The sequence below is a fragment of the Leptonychotes weddellii genome, chromosome 13, assembly GCF_054177405.1.
Source record: "Leptonychotes weddellii isolate Sample4059 chromosome 13, ASM5417740v2, whole genome shotgun sequence".
Lineage (NCBI taxonomy): Eukaryota > Metazoa > Chordata > Mammalia > Carnivora > Phocidae > Leptonychotes > Leptonychotes weddellii.
The window spans coordinates 48044144-48063948 of NC_138381.1; the positions used below are offsets into that span (position 1 = coordinate 48044144).

The 19805-nt window shown below is 39.8% G+C and overlaps 1 protein-coding gene and 1 long non-coding RNA gene across 3 annotated transcripts; one reads left to right on the forward strand and one right to left on the reverse strand.

The window, feature by feature from the left end:
* Positions 1-4180: 4180 nt before the first annotated feature.
* Positions 4181-8008, reverse strand: LOC145716791 (uncharacterized). Its single transcript, XR_014139684.1, has 2 exons — positions 7037-8008; positions 4181-4406 (listed from the first exon to the last, which is right to left on the reverse strand). It is a non-coding gene; the product is annotated as an uncharacterized LOC145716791 (long non-coding RNA).
* A 111-nt stretch (positions 8009-8119) lies between these two features.
* On the forward strand, positions 8120-18154 carry LOC102738234 (myosin regulatory light polypeptide 9). Of its 2 annotated transcripts, none has more exons than XM_006727769.3 (4): positions 8120-8278; positions 13872-14070; positions 14515-14676; positions 17659-18154. In XM_006727769.3, the coding sequence occupies exons 2-4, from the start codon at positions 13887-13889 to the stop codon at positions 17829-17831; spliced, it is 519 nt and encodes a 172-aa protein (XP_006727832.1). In that variant the 5' UTR covers positions 8120-8278; positions 13872-13886; the 3' UTR covers positions 17832-18154. The 2 variants fall into 2 exon arrangements, with proteins under 2 accessions (XP_006727832.1, XP_081657682.1); XM_081801556.1 differs by lacking the exon at positions 8120-8278 and adding an exon at positions 12652-12798.
* The last annotated feature ends 1651 nt before the right edge of the window (positions 18155-19805 follow it).

Sequence of the window (19805 nt, forward strand, 5' to 3'; positions counted from 1 at the left end):
GGCTCTATCACTTGCCAGAAGCGGCCGACGGAGGCCCCCTCCCCCGCCGTCTATCCTCCTGAATATTGCCTCGGATTCACTTCTCCGCACGTCCTACCTTCCAGAAAGTGGTCGCTTTTCTGTTCAGAGAGTTGTTGCTATTCTTTTCTTCGATCTCCTGTTGAGTTTGTAGGTGTTCAGAATGGTTTGATCCCTATCCAGCTGAATTCCTGAGACCAGACGAAATCCAGGTCTCCTACTCCTCCGCCATCTTGCTCTGCCCCTCTTAGTCCTCATATTTTTGCCATTTCCCCCTCATACCCTACCTTCCAGTTCTTCATTCATTCAATATGTATTTTTATTTAGTGTGTGCCTGTAATGTGCTAATTAATGTCCTGGGCCTTGGGGATACTTCAGTAAACAAAACAATCCCCCAAACCTTGTCTTCATAGAATTTAGTATGAAAAATAAGCAGTAAGCAAAAAAAGTATATTGTATGTCAGAGATAATAAATGCAGTGGAAAAAATAAAGTAAGAGAAGAGAATGCTGGAGGTGGAAGATGAATGATGAAATCTTACATGAGCAGAGAAGGCATTACTGAGATGATGATAATTAAGTGAAGACTCAAGAGAGCTGAGGGAGAAAGCAATGAAAACATTAGAAGAAAGAAATCAAAAGGAACAGGAAACGCAAAGGTGTTGAAGAGGAAAAATACCTTCTTCAAGGAACAGCCTGATCAATATGGTTGAGCAATTGGTGAAAGTTCACCCAGTCTGATGTTTTGGGGGCTTACAGGCATTTGACTTTCACTCTGAGTTGAGACACCATTGGACAGTGTTGAGCAGAACAATGATATGATCTAATCTCTATTTTAGAAGGATCAGTCTGTGTCTGTGGGACTAGAATTTAGGGGAACATGGAAGTACGGAGACCAGTTAAAAGGCTACTGAAAAATCCAGGCCTGATACCTTGTATTAGGATAGTAGCTGTAGGGGTGATGGGACATAGTCAGATTGATATGTTTTGAAGGACTTAACCAATAGGTTTGATTAACTGCTGTTCTAGACCCTGGAGATGGTTTGACTGAAAGGTTGGATGAGGGTCAGGACAGGAAAAGAGGTGGCAAAGATGAGTCCAAGTTTTTTGGCCTGAGCAACTTAAAGGATGAAATTGCCATTAACCTATGTGGAGAAAATGTCAGGAAGAGCAGGTTTTACAGGTAAGGTCAGAAGATCAGTTTGGGGGTCTGAAGGTTTAGATGCCTAGTAAACCTCCTTGTGGAGATGTCAAGTGACTATATCATGAGTCTGGAGTCCAGAGCAGAGGTCTTGGCCAAGATACATACTTGAGAATAATCAGTGTCTCAGTAGTATTTTAAGCCATGAAAATGGATGAGATCAGCTAGGGAAGGAGTGTTGACAGAAAAGAGAGGAGAGACAAACACGGAATCCTGAACCACTCCAAGGGATTGAGGAAATTAGGAGGAACTGGCAAAGGAAACTGAAGAGTAGCCATAAGGAATGTGCCATAGGAACCAGGAAAACCAGGAGAGTGAGACACCCTAGAAAGGAGAGAGAAAGTGTTTCAAAGGTGAGGGAGTGATCACCTTGTCAAATCTGTTTGAAGACTGAGAATTGGCCATGATGACATGGTCATTTGGTGACCTTGATAAGCACATGGTCAGTGAAGTGGCTGGGTAAAAAAAGCCTTATTATAGAGGGTTTAAGAGAGAATTGGAGCTAGGTGACTCTTTTAAGGAGTTTTATAAAGGGCAACAAAGAAACAGGACAATAGCTGGAGGAGGAAAATACACCAGGAAGAGGGTTTGTTGTTGTTGTTGTTGTTTGTAATATATTAATTTCCTATTGCTGCTGTAACAAACTACCACAAATCTAATGGTTTAAAACAACATAATTTAGTTATCTTACAGTTCTAGCGTTAAAATTGCAATCTGGATCTCACTGGGCTAAAATGAAGATGTCAGCAAGACTATGTTCCCTTCTAAAGGCTCTAGGGGAGAATCTGTTTTCTTTCTTTTCCAGCTATGATGTCACTCACATTGACATCTTCCTATTTTAAGGTCAGCTCATTAGTAACCTTAATTTCATCTGCAACTTTAATTCCCCTTTGCCATGTAACCTAACATAGTCACAGGTTCTGGAGATTAGGACATGGACATCTTTGGGGAACCATGATTCTATCTGCTACATACAGGATACATTACTTCATACCTATTGATGGGAATAATCCAAAAGAGAGAAAGAGAGAGAAAACTTGGTGATGCAGGACAAGGTAGAATCATTGGAGTAACATAAATTAGCAAATGGAGGAACTGGTTTCCACAGGAGCAAGGAGGGTACTTCCCCTATTTAACAGAAGAAAAGGGAAAAGACAACATATGGGGACAGATGCTGGTCAGTAGGTAGATGTGGTGGTGACAGCTTGTGGGAGTCTCCGTTTTTTCTCAATGACTTAGAAATAAGGTCCTCAACTGAGAGCAAGGATGGGAGAAAAGGTGTTGGAGGTGCTAGGAGAGAAAAATTATAAAACTGACATCTATGATTGCAGGAGCATCATGGTAACATCAAGGGCCCACTTGAGGTCTTTGGTCATTAAACTGTGACCATTCAGCATGTTTCCTCCAGTTGAGTAGACAAAGCATTGGTATATTAGTCAGGGCAGAATAACTACTCTACAAACTCCAAATTTCAGTGCCTTAACACAACTAAAGTTGATATTTCTCTGAGAAGTTTATATGGACTATTTCACCTAATGCACACAATGGATGACTAAAGTAGATGATATCATTACGCCCTTTTCCAGATGAGAAAACCAGAGAATTGACTGAAGTAAGCCTAAGCCATAATTTTTGCTTTAGGTATTTGTTTTATTTGGGAGTATTTAATAAAAAATTGCCTCACAAGATTAACTCAGCAAATGTAATTTGGTCACTATATTCATTCATTAACAAATTATTAGTAGTATCATAGGGTACATATTTAATAACAGTTTGTGATCTTGATATTTGTCTTAATCATTGGAGAAGCATTTCTTTAATAATTATCAGGGTCAGGTAAATTATTTTTTAGGTAATTCTTACTTCTTCTCTTGGTTTGGTTTATTCATATTCTTTTCTGGAATCCTGTTTAGTATTTTAATTTTTCTAAGCATTTATCTTTTTTTCAAATTTATTAGTATGGAAGTAATAACTTCTCCCAAATATTCCTTTTTTTAAAAGATTTATTTATTTATCTGAGACAGAGAGAGCTTGCAAGCGGGAGAAGGAGCAAAGGGAGACAGGTAGAGAGAATTCTTGAGCAAGCTCCCAGCTGATCTTGGGGCCGGACATGGGGCTCAATCCCAGGACCCGGAGATCATGACCTGAGCCTAAACCAAGAGTCAGTTGCTTAACTGACTGAGCCACCCAGGGACCCCACCCACTAAATATTCTTAATTCAATTCCACATTATTTCATCTTGTATATCATTACTGAATTTTAAAATAATTGTAATTATTTTTTAAAGGAATTCTTTATGTAGAAATTTCTAAACCCTTTTAATACACTTATTTGTAGTTTTGGAGCTTTAAAGCTAATTTCCATACAGATTAATTTAAAGACCTTAACTTCATTTAAAAGAAAGGAGCTCCTCCTACTGTTTTCCTGGATTAATGCTAATTTGCTACATATTAGTTTGTGTAGAAAGGATTAGAATTCCATTTATGTAGGGAAAACCAGAATGTAAGCCATGTCTCTCACCATTCAAAAATTTCTTACATGCAATAAAAATTGTAAGTGATCACTAGGAAATTACCAACTTCGGCAGTAAATACCAAAGGTTAATTCAGCCATGCTTCCTGTTGTTTGGGTAGAGTTTCCCTTCTTGAACCAAAGAGAGCACAGAATTGTAAAATAAAATGTGGGCTTTGGGTTAGGCCATTTACCAGTTACATGCATTTGAACAAATAACCAATTACCAAATATTTACTGGCACTCATGGATAATTAGGTACTATCCTACAAGTTAGGGATACACGAATAAGAAATACTGACCCCGGTCCTCCCTTCTGTCCTACCCCCAGACAAGCACAGAGACATGAGTTATAATCCTGGTTCTCTTATTACCCTTTGGGTAACACTGGCAAATCACTGAAGTATTTGAGCTTAGTTTTCTCATCTGTGAAACGGAGGTAATAATACCTACCTCACATGGTTGTTGTAAGAACTAAATGATGGGGCACCGGGGTGGCTCAGTTGGTTAAGCGTCTGCCTTCAGTTCAGGTCATGATTCCAGGGTTCTGGGATCGAGCCCCACATCAGGCTCCCTGCTCAGTGGGGAGTCTGCTTCTCCCCTGCTTGCCGTTCCCTCTGCTTGTGCTTGCTCTGTGTCTCTCTTGTGCTCTCTCTGTGTCAGATAAATAAATAAAATCTTAAAAAAAAAAAGTACTAAATGAAAAAAATGCTTAGGCAGAATACCTAGCACATAATAGGTATGTACTAATGTGAGCTCCTTTTCTTTCTCCCTTTGGATTTCTCTGGTCTCGCAAAAAAGCCTCACCTTGCGGCAAGAGCAATAGTGTCTTTCTAAGAATTATAGTACCCCATGAGAATCAAATACTATATACTCTGAGCTCCTGAAACATTAATGCAAGGTTTTCTCAACCTCAGCACAACTGACATTCTGGGCCAAATAATACTCTGCTGTAGGGGGCTATCCTGTACATTGTGGAATGTTTAGCAGTATTCCTGGCCTCTACGCACAAGATGCCAGTAGCAGCTCCCTGGCTGTGAAAATCAAAAATGTCTCCAGGGGCACCTGGGTGGCTCAGTCGTTAAGTGTCTGCCTTCGGCTCAGGTCATGATCCCAGGGTCCTGGGATCGAGCCCCGCATCGGGCTCCCTGCTCATCGGGAAGCCTGCTTCTCCCTCTCCCACTCCCCCTGCTTGTGTTCCCTCTGTCGCTGTGTCTCTCTCTGTCAAATAAATAAAATCTTAAAAAAAAAAAAAGTCTCCAGACATTGCCAAATATTTCCTCGGGGAAACAATTTACACCTGGTTAAGGACCTCTGCATTAGTGGATCATAAATTCACATGTAGTGAGTCCTACGGAGCATTTAAAAAAGTTAAATGACATAAAATTGAAATAGAATAAAAACTTAGAAAACATCATAGGTACTCAAGTATTGCTTAGTGATATAAATCTATTTTTTTAAAGATTTTATTTATTTATTTGAGAGAGAGAGAGCGCACGAGAGAGCACAAGCAGGGGGACTGGCAGAGGGAGAGGGAGAAGCAGGCTCCCCGCTAAGCAGGGAACCCGATGTGGGGCTCGATCCCAGCACCCTGAGATCATGACCTGAGCCAATAATCACTGAGACACTCAGGTGCCCAGTGATATAAATTTCTTACAGTGAGTTTCAGTCAAAAGTTTGAAAGCCACTGGTCTGTACTTAATAAGACTTTTCACATAACTATCTCATTTAATCAGAAAACTCTATAAAGTAGGCAGGACAGATGTTATCCCCATTTTACAAATCAGAAAATTGGGGCTCAGATCAGCTGAGGGACCTGCCCTCAGTGTTACCCAGTAGGCTAAAGGAAGGAAATGAAGCAGAACCCAAGTCTCTAAACTTCTAGTTACAAGGTAAAAAGGAAATTGTTACCTAAGGGCAAAGATCTCCTATGTGGCTCAGAAGGACAGAGATATCATGGAGTCATAGGTCTTTGGCAGGGGGTCCAATAATTAAAACTAGATATCAATACATTAGATGGAAATTTGAAAAACATTTTATCAAGATTTTTATTTTCCACACTGGCTTGCTAACCTTTGTATACCCAGAGTTACTTATGGAATAAATAAATGAATGAATGAACACTGACCACACAATTCCTGTTCATCTTCAATCAGCCAGTTCCTCTGATCACCTTCAGACAATCAAGCATGCTCCTCCATTTGCTTGGAATCTCTCTTCTCCTTTCCCACTGAAATTTTTTTTTTAACTTTTAATTTTTAATTCTTTTATTTATTTATTTTTAAAAGTAAGCTCTATGCCCAATGTGGGGCTGGAACTCATAACCTCAGACCAAGAGTCACATGCTCTGGAGACTGAGCCAGCCAGGTGCCCTTCTTCACTGACTTTCAGAATCAGCTCTTTAATAGTCCTCTAGGGCCACCTTCCACAAATCCCCAGGCGGGTTTATTTCCTTCTCTGTGTTCCTTCTAAAGGCCTTACCTAATTGTACTGCAATGATCTGTTTTACAGCTGTTCCCTGATACTCCCTGTGCTTTTGCAACCCTTTCTACTCCCTCTCCCTCGATCCCAGAGGTAGCAACTCTGTCCTAGTTCAAATAGCATAAACCACAATAACCACCACACTGCTTGGAAATGAATTTGCTGTGTAATACCTGTTGACTGAGTGGAAAGAAAGAAGACAAAGAAGGCAATTATCTGACAGTATAGAAGCAAAAGAATGCTGCTGCTTCCTTTTGAGCTGAGAAGACTGAACTACCCATTTCACTGTGGATTAAAGAATAGGACAGTAGTTGCAAGGCTCCAGCTCAGTGGTGGCAGGCCACCACTCGGTGGAGATGTGAGTACACTGCAGGGTGCTCACACTGCTGCCCAAGCCAAACTCCAAAACCAAACTGCAGTCCCCCACCACTAAGCCATCTGGAGTTGGCCCTGTCCTGTGTAAGTCTTAGGCCCTAAGCTGTCTAGTTCTGCGTCCCCACGTGATAAGATTAATTTAGGACCCCAGTTAAATAGATGGCTTCCTAGGACTTGCTCTAGAAGATTCGGAATCATTAGATTGGAGATAAGGCACCAGTACTTTGTATTTTTAACCAGCACCCCAAGTGATTCTTATTATCAAGGCAGTTGAGGAAACTAATCATCTTTGTATCACTCACACTACAGAATTAGGGCAGTTATTTATTTTTCAGTGATTTCACCTCAATGTTAACTTTGGAATATGCTCTTGGTTAACAGATAAAATGCTCCTGGGCTCCTCGAAACTATAGTTTATTAATATTTAGAATGTATTATTCAGCAGTTTTTACCTTCCTTTTCAGCAGGGTGATTCAAGTGAGAGGAAAGGACAATAGGGCCACCCCAAACGTCAGAACTCTTCTTGCCACATGAGCCAAACTAGGAACTGAGCCTTATTAGTGCTGGGATGATCTGAGGGTTGCCGGATCCAATTCACTCCTTTCGTAGTTGAGCTCACTAGAGCCGAGGTGACCAGCACCACAGTTTTCCTCACCAGGCTTTGGACGGAAAAGGACAGAACTGGGGAGGGCTTTCCTTTAACAAGATGAATTGTTAGCAGCTGTCCAAGGAAAGGAGAGCTGAGAAAAAAAATAGCCCCAACTTTTTATTCCTATTTTCACCAAGCCACAAGTCTGCATCATAGTGAGAGACACGGGCAAGATTTCGTTAGCTCTTGCTGGTCGCCTGTCTGCCTTCCTGGTCAGATCCAGTCTTTCCTTGTTAAGCGGGGCTCTGGTGGGAAAAATACCAAACAACGTTTTTGAAGAGGGAGTAAGTCTTCATCATTCGTGACCTCATGAAATCCGTCTGGGCCAAAAAGATAGTGGCCGCTTAGCTGAGGGCCCTGGGGACTTCCGAAGGTTTGCTCCAATGTGGAAGGGGTGGGGCTCTTCAAAACACAGCGCAGTACGCCGAGATAAAACCTCCTACCCAAAAGCCTCACAGACAGCGACCCAGACCCGGCGTGAGTCCCGCGCGCAGGCGCACGACCGCCCGGCGGCCAGGGCCTGAAGCTCCGGGGCCGCGCGGGGGCGGGTCACGTGGGCCGCGCAGCCCTCTCTGCGATGTCCCTACAAGGACTTGGGCAAACGGGCCCCGCCCCTAGCCGTGCCCTGGAATGTGAGGGGGGCCGACCTACAGGACAGGCTCACCCATTTGCCAACAGGAAAGGGGGGAAGAAAAGCTTACATGAAAGAGGAGGTATAAAAAGACGGAAACTCAGTCGAACCATTACACGAACGAACCATTACACAATCTTCTATGTTCTGAGTCGCCCGCTTTATACTCCTTCCCGTGCACTCGTTCAAAACTGCACCCTTCTAGCACACTGGCAACTCCCCCCACCCGTCGCCTTTCTATTAAGTCAGGCCCACTCTGTCGGCCGACAATGGTGACTAGGCTCTCTTCCGGTTTGCTAAGCGGAGGCCGGAAGTGTTGGTTTTAGGGGGCTCTGGGAGTAGAAGGGTGTTGATAGCAGCAGCCTGGGCAGCGAGGGGGTTACCGAAGTGCTCGGATTTTCGCGGCAGTGCAGGGTGAGTGGTGCTCGCGATCCGGCGCGTGAGGCCCATCCCCGGGGGCCCATCTCCGCAGGGCGGCTGGGTGGGCAGCGGCGCTCCGCGGCGGGCCGCCAGCGCCGGGAGCTCACCTGGGCAGGTGTCCTAGCGGGTTCCCGGGTTTCGAGCCCAACGGCCAGCTCCGGGATCGAAGGCCACGCCCGAAAGCCCCGAGGCGCGAACTTTGTTCCTTTGCCCAAACTTGGAGCTCAGCAAGTGTGACTTCGCTCGCTGGCGCCGCGATCTTCGGCGACAGCCTGGCCTGTGAAACCCGAGCCCCGCGGCGCTGACTCCTGCACTAAGTTTAGTTTCTAACGTAAACTTGCCGGATTCAGGAGTTTGCTCAAAATCCGAAGCCCAAGTGTCCCCCATGCTGCAGCTGTTGTTGCAGCTGTGTGGCTACGTTTAGTAGGAATAACCCAACTCAAATTAGCAATTTCCTCAGCTCAGCATCCACTTCTATAATTAGAACTTTTTTAAAGTGATATTTTACAAAGGGGTTAAGGGTTTAGTTTGCAGCTTGAGAAAACTCCAAAATGCAACACCAAGTTCCTTTTGGGTGGAGACTTTGGGTTATGTCAGTTTGCCAAAATCTTTCCTTTTAAAGTAGTTGAGTAGGTATATGAAAGAATTTTTAACAGAACTTTGGAGCAGAAATAAGAGTTGAGATTTTAACTTAAATGCAAAATGTTTTATATCTGAAGATCAAGTGAGTATTTCTTAAAATTACTACTATTTGTTTTATGTTCTGGAAGGCTTTTGATGAAACTTAACCACAAAAGCTTCAGATGTTCAAGAGTGAGGCTTTACTGGCAAGTGAACCCTGACAACTAATTAACTGCTCTTGTCAAGCGCGAAGAACTTTGGGTGTGGCAGTCTGAGATCTAATCCTACCTTCAGCCGGAAGTTTACATAGGAAATGAAAACTTGGTTCATTTGGAAAGGAAGCACCAATCTGAAAATGTATTTTTAAAAACTGCGGTTGGCTCCAAAAAATCAAATATGCTTAGCTTGAGGATAAAGTACATTGATTAAATGAAACAGGAGATTTGGTCTGGATACTACATCCTATCACACTAGGTAGTGTTTTCTTTCTTTCTTTCTTTTTTTCTTTAAGTAGGCTCCAGGCCCAGTGTGGAACCCATCCTGGGGCTTGAACTCAAGACCCTGAGGTTGCGACGTTAGCTGACATCAAGAGTTAGACACTTGATTGACTGAGCCACCCAGGCGCCCCACTAGGAAGTGTTTTCTAAGATGGGCGTTTTTCCTTAAAGAATGTGTCATATTTTCCTAGAATACTATCAGTTTTAGTGTCAATTCTGTAGAAAAAAATCTCTAGATTATTTTACATTTATTACCACTTTACAAATGTTACATTCTAGGATTCTAATTAGAGTAATCAATATTAGTATGGATTAATCCCATTTTATAAATGAAACCATAGTATCTAGAGAGGCTGAAAAATCTTCCCATTGCCCTTGATATGTGGGAAAAGCCTCTTTGAGGCTTTTCTTCTACCATTTAATCTAGTGTAACATCTTTCTTACATGATTTGTATCCCTCCTTTTGTCATAACCTTGAATTGAGTCTCTTCCTATTTGATCAAGCTAAAACACACACACACATAAATTAATTGCTACCAACACTTAACCTCTCCTGATTTAAAACAAGGTTATACTCCTTTAGATCTGTAAACTGAATCTTCTTGACCACCACTGGCTCTGTTTCATTCACTTTCTTGTGCATCTGAAATCCTTTCATATTTCATAGACGCCTGCACTGCAAGTTTCCCTGCTTTAAAGTTTCATACAACAAATATGCCTTCACGCCAGATATCTTTCATTAACTGCTTCAAAAATAGACTCCAGGCTATAACTTAGAATGAGTGAGAATACTCATAACTTAAAAATCTCAGATGCCTACATCTTCCCATTCTATATAAAGAATACTTACATTGATGTATGAAATATTTTCAATGTTTTTTACCCTAATTTCTAAACTTCTGTGGGAGTTGTGCATTTGCGGAAGATTTCTAACAGGATAGTTACACGTCTCACTTGTTTGGGGAAAGTAAAAGTGGATAACAAATTAGAATCATATAGAAAGGAGGACAGTGACAATATCATAAGTGATCTGCTCTTTGGGATCATAGCACTGTCCCTGATTTGGTTCCCTCTACATCAGTGTTTATTCCACCCATACTTTTATTTTTATTTTTTAAAGATTTTATTTGTTTATTTGAGATACAGCAAGTGAGTGAGAGAGAGAGTGCTCATGCATGCACATGAGGGGTATGAGGGGGAGGCACAGAGGGAGAGGGAGAAGCAGGCTCTCCACTGAGCAGGGAGCCTGATGCGGAACTCAGTCCCAGGACCCTGGGATCATGACCTGAGCCAAAGGCAGGTGCTTAACCTACTGAGCCACCCAGGCACCCCTCCACCCATACGTTTAGTTTGGTAGGAAAAAAACCCCCACACTTTCCTTATTTTAGAACAACTTACTGTGAAGCTGAACTGCCTATTGCTGGAAGGCTCCCAGTTTCTGCTGGGAGATAAACTCATAGACAAGAACACAATCTCCTTGAAAAAGTAAAGGCCCAGGTAGTAACTTGCCTAACATTATACTACCAGTTTTGGTAGAATTAACTACCTTAATTTGTTAGAATTAAAATTAATATCTGAATCTCTTAATTCTAAGGATGTCTTGCAGGGTTTTTCAAGGTCTTTTCCCACCTCCTCAATCTTTTAGAAAAAATCTTTCTCAACTCACAGTATTTGATAGATCATGTACCACCTTTATTTTTCATTATTGTCACACACTGTTTTACCTTGAGAGTCTTCAGGAATGAAAACTATGACTCATTTCATAAGATTAACCAATCATTTCATTTCTTTATAGTTGCTTCCCCAACTTCAAGCTTCTTGAAGATAGGACACTTGCCTTACATTTCTTAATTATTAAATAGTGCTTAACACTAGTGACATTTGATATACATTGGTGTAATTAAATGATATTAAAGATTGATGATTAAGTATTGCTTGAGCTAAAGGAAAATTCTTTGAGACATTGTCCGTGCTGACCAAAAAAAAAAGACTTTATAACTTTTACCAACTATTTTACAATGAATAGAGATTTAAATAATGCATGATTAAAAGAAAGACTAATGGGAAATACTTTAAAATTCAAATACATATATTTATCTATAACTTTATAGCACAAACTAAGCATTTTAAAAAGGTACTTAGAGGACTCCCACCAAATTTTTGTTTTAAAGATTTTTTATTTATTCGAGACACAGAGATACAGAGAGAGAGAGAGCATGAGCAGGGGGAGAGGCAGAGGGAGAGGGAGAAGCAGGCTCCCCACCAAGCCAAGAGCCCGATAAGGGGCCCGATCCCAGGACCCTGGGACCATGACCTGAGCCGAAGGCAGACGCTCAACCATCTGAGCCACCCCGGCACCCCTCCCACCAAATTTAATATTATGAGGTTTTATAGATTAAAAAATGTGCCAACCATTTGACCTATAATTCTCATCAGTTTCTTTGTTCTTAAAATAACTGACATTCCTGCCTCATGAGGGGAAGACAATGTTGTCAAACAAAACAGACTATTTTTAAAGACATGCTTTGGTTTGCAAAGACATGGCATGCCTAAAATATTAAAGAGAGGTGGACTGGTAATTCTGTGCCCGTCATTGGGTCTCTGCCACTCACCCCAAGTCCTGGAGTACAGTTAAGAAATGGAGGAATAATATACACTGTGACTCTTTGTAGTTTTTAAAAGTACATTTAGAATAGAAGGAAAAATTACAACCCTATGTAGTTTCGATAATGGTATTTACTGCCCCCAAAAGGTGTTGCAGAATGAAAATACGCATTCAAGAATGGTGCAGATAAATTATGACAGGCAGCCTCCCAAATTGTGGTTAAAGGAAACTTGAAAATTAGGGAGGAGTGTATATCCTAACTTCTGGGTTGTGTAGGGTATATCTTACCAACAACACATTCCATGTATCACCGAGTGCTATATTGGATGGCCTGGAATTTGTGACTCTTCTTTGTGGAATTTCCTACTGAAATCTGAGAACAGATTTAGCTTTAAAAAAAAAAAAAATCTGAAGCAGAGTTTTTCTGATTATTTCTATAATTCAGTTTAGTCTGGGTGATGTGGTATAATCAAGGGAAGAATGTAAGAAATAACTGTAAACTCATAGGAAGCATTGTATTCTAAGGTCACTTTGCAGTGCTGAGATCTAGGTAGTACTTCATTCTTTGCAGTCCACAGATTTATTTTTAGAGCAAGGGCATAGTGTTTTGCTACATCATAGCTAAATGTTGTTTTCAGAACGTAAGCTTTAAAATTGTTATCCTGGCCAGAGAGTGAAATCAGGAGTGCCTATTTTAGGCCTGCTTGGAAGAATATAACTCAATACAGTGGCCTAGTCTTGCTGGTTAGAGGTTTTGCAGACTACCATCGCCACCCGGGCTCTGAAGGATGGTACGGTAAAATTTTGTTATCTGATGACTATGTGGTTTTTAACTCCAAACAAATTTTTATTGTCTTTTAAAGATTGAGTGTTGAAAAAATAGCCTTTTCATTTTAGGTATCATTAGGCATTTTTTTTTTTTAATTTTTAACTTAAATTTTACAGGGATAAATTTAGATTAGAGAACAAAGTTTGTTTCCATAGCTATTAAAATGTTTTTTAAAACTTTTTTTTTAAAAAAAGTAAATAGCTTTAAAAACTGTTGTGCTGATTTTTGTCTAGAGAACTTAGTGACCTCAAATGATTTAACTTGGCTCTGTGCAAGAAACTGGTTTGGATAGAGTGGAAATAAGTTGTAGGTGAATTCATAGTTTTTTATACTTTTTCAGTTAGCTTTTCAACAAATACATTTTTTAAACTACTTTGATTCCAGAAGTGAGGGTGCAATAAAAATTGTTAGTTGCAAGTGGAAGAATGCTATTTGACAGTGGACATTAGGAGATGAAGACCTATTCCATCAATTAGTCTTCCTTCCTACTTTCTGTCCACCTTAGAATGGAATAGCCAGCTTAGGCTAGGGCTGCAGAATAGACTTGTTGAAGATGAATTAGTATTCCCCAGTACTGGCATAGCACTGAAGTATAGAACCAGTACTGTTTCTCCAGGGTACCTGTATTTTTTTGTTTGTTTCTTGTTTTCTCTATTGTTATTAAACCAGTAGATTTGGTTATCAGTACCTTATCTGGCTATCAAGCAGCTTGGGGAACATACAATCTTGTCAATAGGCTCTGAGCTTTGAATTTATGTTGGTTTTAGTCTGGAATTTGTAGTGACAGACTGTTGATTAGATGTTACGACTACTAAGGATGAGTGAACTGAAACATGAGTCTGGTTTTTCTCTTTGTAGTTTGGCTCTATAAGTATCATATTGATTAGCTGAGTGAGATATCTTTGCCAAGTGATACTACTCTGCTGAGTAGTTTTTAGGTACATCTCTAACTAGCTCAGACATGTCAGGAAGTTTTATTCAGTTTACTTTTTGTTAATCTTTTTTTTTTTTTTTTGTATTTCCCTTCCTAATTAGGATTTAAACGCCACCATGTCGAGCAAAAGGGCAAAGACCAAGACTACCAAGAAGCGCCCCCAGCGCGCAACATCCAACGTGTTCGCCATGTTTGACCAGTCACAGATTCAGGAGTTCAAAGAAGCCTTCAACATGATTGATCAGAACAGAGATGGTTTCATTGACAAGGAAGATTTGCATGATATGCTTGCTTCCCTAGGTAATGATCAGTTTTAATATTAAAGACTAAATAGAATTTCTGTAATGCCTGTGGAGCCAATCTAATGATGTAGTTTCCCAAGATTTAAAGTCTGGAGCAGTGTTCCCCAAAGTGTGGTCCTTGGACCACCTGCAAATTTCTGGCCAGATCTCAGGATTGAGCTGGGGGCCAGCATATTATATGTGTGTGTTGTAAACACTGATATTATGAGGACACCAGCACTATTCCTCCTAACATCCCAAAGGAATAGCATACCATCTCTAGACTCTTTAATACAGGCCTTACTTATTGAGAAGACTTTTTCCCAAATAGTTTTACTATTTGTGTGTGAATATAAACAGCAAACTGTATAAATGATAATCTCTCTTGTCAAAATGTTCACTACGATGAATACTTGGTGCATTTTGTGATGTAATTAAAATTATGACCCTCCTTTTCATTTAGGGAAAAATCCAACTGATGAGTATCTGGATGCCATGATGAATGAGGCTCCCGGGCCCATAAATTTTACCATGTTTCTCACTATGTTTGGTGAAAAGTTAAATGGCACAGATCCGGAAGATGTCATCAGAAATGCTTTTGCTTGCTTTGATGAAGAAGCAACTGGTAAGTCTGAGGTAACCTTTAATTACCAAGTGATTTAATTTTTGGTTATGGTAACTAAAACATATAACAACTTGAAATATGATGACATAATACCCTCAGGTTTATACAATACCTGTTTGTGGGACAGGCTTTTCCTGTGGCATGTTAATCACTCATTTTACTGCCTCTACCCTTAAATATTTAATTAACAATTTAATAGGTGTATTTGGAACTTCTCTAGGAAACTTATGTTGCCCTTTTACTAGAATAACTCCACAAGGGTTAGGCTCTCAGTAATTGTGTTGAATGAATAACTTTTACCAGAGCAATCTTGGAAAAAGTATGAATTGCTATAGGCCATGATCTCAGTACAGTCTTGTATTTGTTTATCAGGTACCTCTCAGCCTTCAGATTGTTTAAATCTAGTATCTAACCTTTTGCTCTAGAATCAGGCTCCCTGATTTCATATGCTTGTTCTATATGATAGCTGTGTGATTCTGGGCAAGTAACTTCTCTAAGCCTCTGTTTTTGTACCTATAAAATGGTCAATAATATTACCTACCTCATAGGGTTTTTGTGAGGATTAAATGAGGAAGTGAGATACTTTATATAAAGTGCTTAGCATACTGCTGGCATAGAGTTAATTCTCAAAAAACCCCAAAAGTTAACTACGTAAATGCTTGATCCTTTGGCAGAAGTGCACATAAGGGACACGTAAGGGAGTAATTCACATGGCAAGGTTTTTGAGAAAGAAGGTACACCCTTTAGTTACATATTACTTGAACTATTTTATTTTATTTTAGAGAGGGAGAGGGAAAGAGAAGGGCGGTGGGGAGGGCAGAGGGAGTGAGAAAATCTCAAACAGGCTCCATGCCTAGTGCAGAGCTGGATGTGGGGCCCGATCCCATGACCCCAAGATCATGACTTCAGCCAAAATCAAGAGTCGGATGCTTAACCAAGTGAGTCACCCAGGCGCCCCTAATGTCAAGTACAGTCTGTTGTTAGAAGCAGTCTCCACACACAATATGGCCTCATTAGGCCTACTCAGGTATACCATCCTTGACTCTTGTATCATCTTCCTAACCTCCTTCCAAGCTCTTCTATGCATTGTTGTCCTAAACTTACCTCCACCATTGCTGCTTCTGTGCCTTCCTCATCATATCACCTTCTCCTTCCTCTTAAAACTGAAATTCTTTAACAGTTATACCTGGAAGGGATGGGGTGTGGGGAGGGAAAGGCAGAGGAAACTTACTTTTTTCCCCTCCTTAAGGCACTTCTGTATTGATTGAGCTTTTGACTGTGAGCAATTGTTACTTTTTTTAATGGAAGGGAATAAAGCCATAAAAGAGTAAAATGTCTTATCCATTCTTCAAACTCATCTCAAAGATCACATTCTTTATAGAGCCTTACCTGTGTTTTTATACTATTTTCTCCTCATTCCAGGAAAACTTGAAGCCTCTCCTTTCTCTCCACATCTAAAGTATTTTATTATCTCTCTCCTGGCACATACTCTTCCTGACCTTCTATTCAGTTATGTACTTACTCCCAATCAGCAATGGCTCTGTGTCTTCAACAGCGTTATGTTCCCATCTTTGTAACCCCTTTTAGCACCTACCACAACTCCTCACACATATTCGATGATAGGTTTATGTGATAGTTGAATTACTTGGTTGGAGATGAGAATTTATTTCTACAAGCTAGAAGTCTAACATTTGAGAAATATTTTAAAATGTAGAATGGAATTAGGAAAAACCCCGTAAGTCTAGAGTTTCTTTTGTGAACTGACTTTCTACTTTAAATTCATTTTACAGGAAATATATTGTCAATGTTTTAGCTTAATTTCACATACAAGAATATTGTCAGATTTTTCTTTTACTTCATGAATTTCAAACATCTCTGTGCTTGGTCATTTATCAACTTTGTGTTAGTACATTAGTGGTTCTCAATCATGATGTGAATTACTTGGAGAGCCTTTTAAAAATATCAATGCCATGGGGCGCCTGGCTGGAAAAGTGTGCGACTCTTGATCTCAGGGTCATGAGTTTGAGACCCATGCTGGGTGTAGAGTTTACTTAAAAATAAAGTCTTAAAAAAAAAAAAAGAAATCAATGCCAGATAATAAATCAAGGGTGGCATCTGGGGTTTTTGTTTTTGTTTTTTTTAAGCTCTCTATCAGAACCCTGATATCACAGATCCAGAGTAAAAAGCACACCTTTTGACTCACCATTCCACATCCCCAATTCCTAGCCCAGTGTCTGCGACATAGGTAATGCTCACATATATACTCATGTTTTTGCACACTCAGGGCCTAGCTGTATTTGTTATAAAATTTAAATTAGATTTGTAAAAAAGAAACATTAAAAATCTCATTGTACATATAAAAAACAAACAACCCAAAGTCAGAGATAAAACGAAATGCCTGAAGTAATAACATACTTGTTAAAACAGGACCTCAGGGCACCTGGCTGGCTCAGTTGGTAGAGCATGTGACTCTTGATCTCAGGGTGTGAGTTTGAGCCCCACATTGGGTGTAGAGATTACTTAAAAATAAAATCTTGAAAACAAAAACCTGGACCTCAAGACTCCAGTATTCTTTCCACCGAAGCACTTTATTGATGTTTATGATGTGGTATTTTAGTGTTACTTGCTTATAGAATAAGTGTGACCAGGGGTGCCCCACACTGGCCATAGAGCTCACTTAAAAAAAAAAAAAAAGACTTAGTGTAACCATTCATGCTACTTTAAGGAACCATGAGGCTTAGTTTCCTTAATCATACTTTATTGTTGTTTAGGTGTAGTTTAGGCCCTATTATGAAGACTTGTGGACAGAAGTCGATAGAGCAGAGCAGGATGATAGAGCTAGGCAGCTGTCTGCTGAGGCTGGCTTAAAACATGTGAAGAGCCCATATTTCCTATATTTGCATGCTTGGTCAAGTGTAGATGTTCCCTGTAATTACTCCTCAGAGTAGTATGTATTCTGATCCCCAGTTCTTTATTCTTTAGGCACCATCCAGGAAGATTACCTGAGAGAGCTGCTGACAACCATGGGAGATCGGTTTACAGACGAGGAAGTGGATGAGCTGTACAGAGAAGCGCCTATTGACAAAAAGGGAAATTTCAATTATATTGAGTTCACGCGCATCCTTAAACATGGAGCAAAAGACAAAGATGACTGAAAAGAACTTCAAATTCCAGCCAAACGTTCCTTGTTGCCACTTTGGGTATTTCTGAGACTTTCTCTTAGAGTCTGTTGCATGCCCTTAGCTTTGCAGCTTTTGCCTTTCTTGTATTTATTCTCAGCCATTTTGGGCACATGCATCTCTATAATCAGACTGGAAATGGGACTTTTTATGATTTTCAGAATAGAAAATAGGGCAATTTAACTTACCAGCCCCCTCCCAAAATAACTGCAGTCTACACAGAGTCAGTATATTTTTTCAGAGAAAGTTATTCACTCAGTTTTTTCTGAACCATAATTAAACTTTATGATAAAAACTTACTTGTTTAAAATTTCTTATTTACCAAAATCGGCTTTTGTTAGTTGCATCTTCCAAGGAAAGGTAGATGAGACAAATCCTGGAAAATGATATGGTTGTTAGACCTCTCCCTTACTCCTTCCAGTTTCCCTAACAATCCTATCTCTACTATATATTCCTCCCCCCTCCAAAGAAATCAGTTTTAACTGCCTTAATTGGGTTTCCTGCACTTTGTCTTTCAGTTTTAAAAATAATTTCTATAGAATTTGTATAGACATGCTAGCTTTGGTAGCTTTAAATCCTTAAGTTTAACATACCTGTCAGCATCCCTCCTTATCTGTTCTAAACTTTTGTGCATTATTTCATGTCATTTAAAATTAGACCAGGCCACTGAGTATAATTTTAATTTGTCCTAATTTTTTAAACTATTTTAGCCCCAAAAGGTTCTATGGAATGTTTCTTACCAAAAATATTTTTTTGTATTGTATTTCAAAATGTTGAAAATACAAGCCAGCATCTTTTATTGTATGTAGTTTCTTTTTTAATACAACAGTCCCTCTTGAAATACCGTGTTTGTTTATACAGAGATTCACCATGAATTCTTGTATGAATTTTGGACATTCCTGACCTGCCCACAATCAAAACAGCTGAAGCTACATGCCTGGGAAAGTGAGATCATTATTTCAGTCCTAAAAATAACTTCTGCTATTTGCAGAAATGCAGGACTGTTTCAGAGTTAATCAGAAGTTTCATTTGCTTTAGGCTTCAAAAATCTAACTTCCAAATATTCATGAATTTTAAAAAGACCTTGAAATGTTGGGAGAAAAAGTCGGTTGAAAAGAGTTGATGGCCTACAAAGATGAGTAATTGACAATTACTCTAATAACTTTATATTTTATGCTACTATTAACAAGACTATCCTTGGACAAAGCCATTACCTCATTCAATGAACAATTACTGAATTCCTTCAAGGCAGCAGACCTTTGCACTCAACAGGATAGGTGAGCTAGATCTTTTAATCTGGTGCAGCCAGCTTTATAGAGCAGAAGTAGAAAGACTAGGAACAAGACTGCTTCTGCCCCCTTCAAGATTAGAATTTTAGCACCTCCCTTAACTCTTTGCCTTTTATGTGTTTCTGAATTTCATTCAGTGGGTTAAGCAAAATACTTTTCCTAGGCTCATAGCCATGATACTAAAATCTTGTTTGTTGAATTGAATTTCCATTTCAACTGAAAACATGGTCACTTCTGTTTTTAACAAATTTCCACATTACATTGTTTCCACTACAGAAACAATGTGGTCTCATCTACTAAAATGAGCTCTTGCAGTATCCCCATTTTCATTTCAAGTAACTGCTCAAAGAATAAGCTTCCATTAGGAATAGTGAATGGTCTCCCATAAATGAAATACATCTCCTAATATGGTAATAGCATTCTTTATGTAGTAACTAGGTTTTACTTAAGCAAAGATAATTGCCAATAAAAAACTAAAGCATCTAACTCCAACAGTGGATTTGACTGAAAAACCAGTCTCCATGAAGAAAGTCATACATTTGAAAAGTTCTCATGAAACCAACCTACTAGGGTAGCATCCTTATCTGCCTGCTTATGATTATATTATCACTGGACTCCAGGGTCCAAATTTTACTTGATCAAGGAGACTATGATTCAAGAG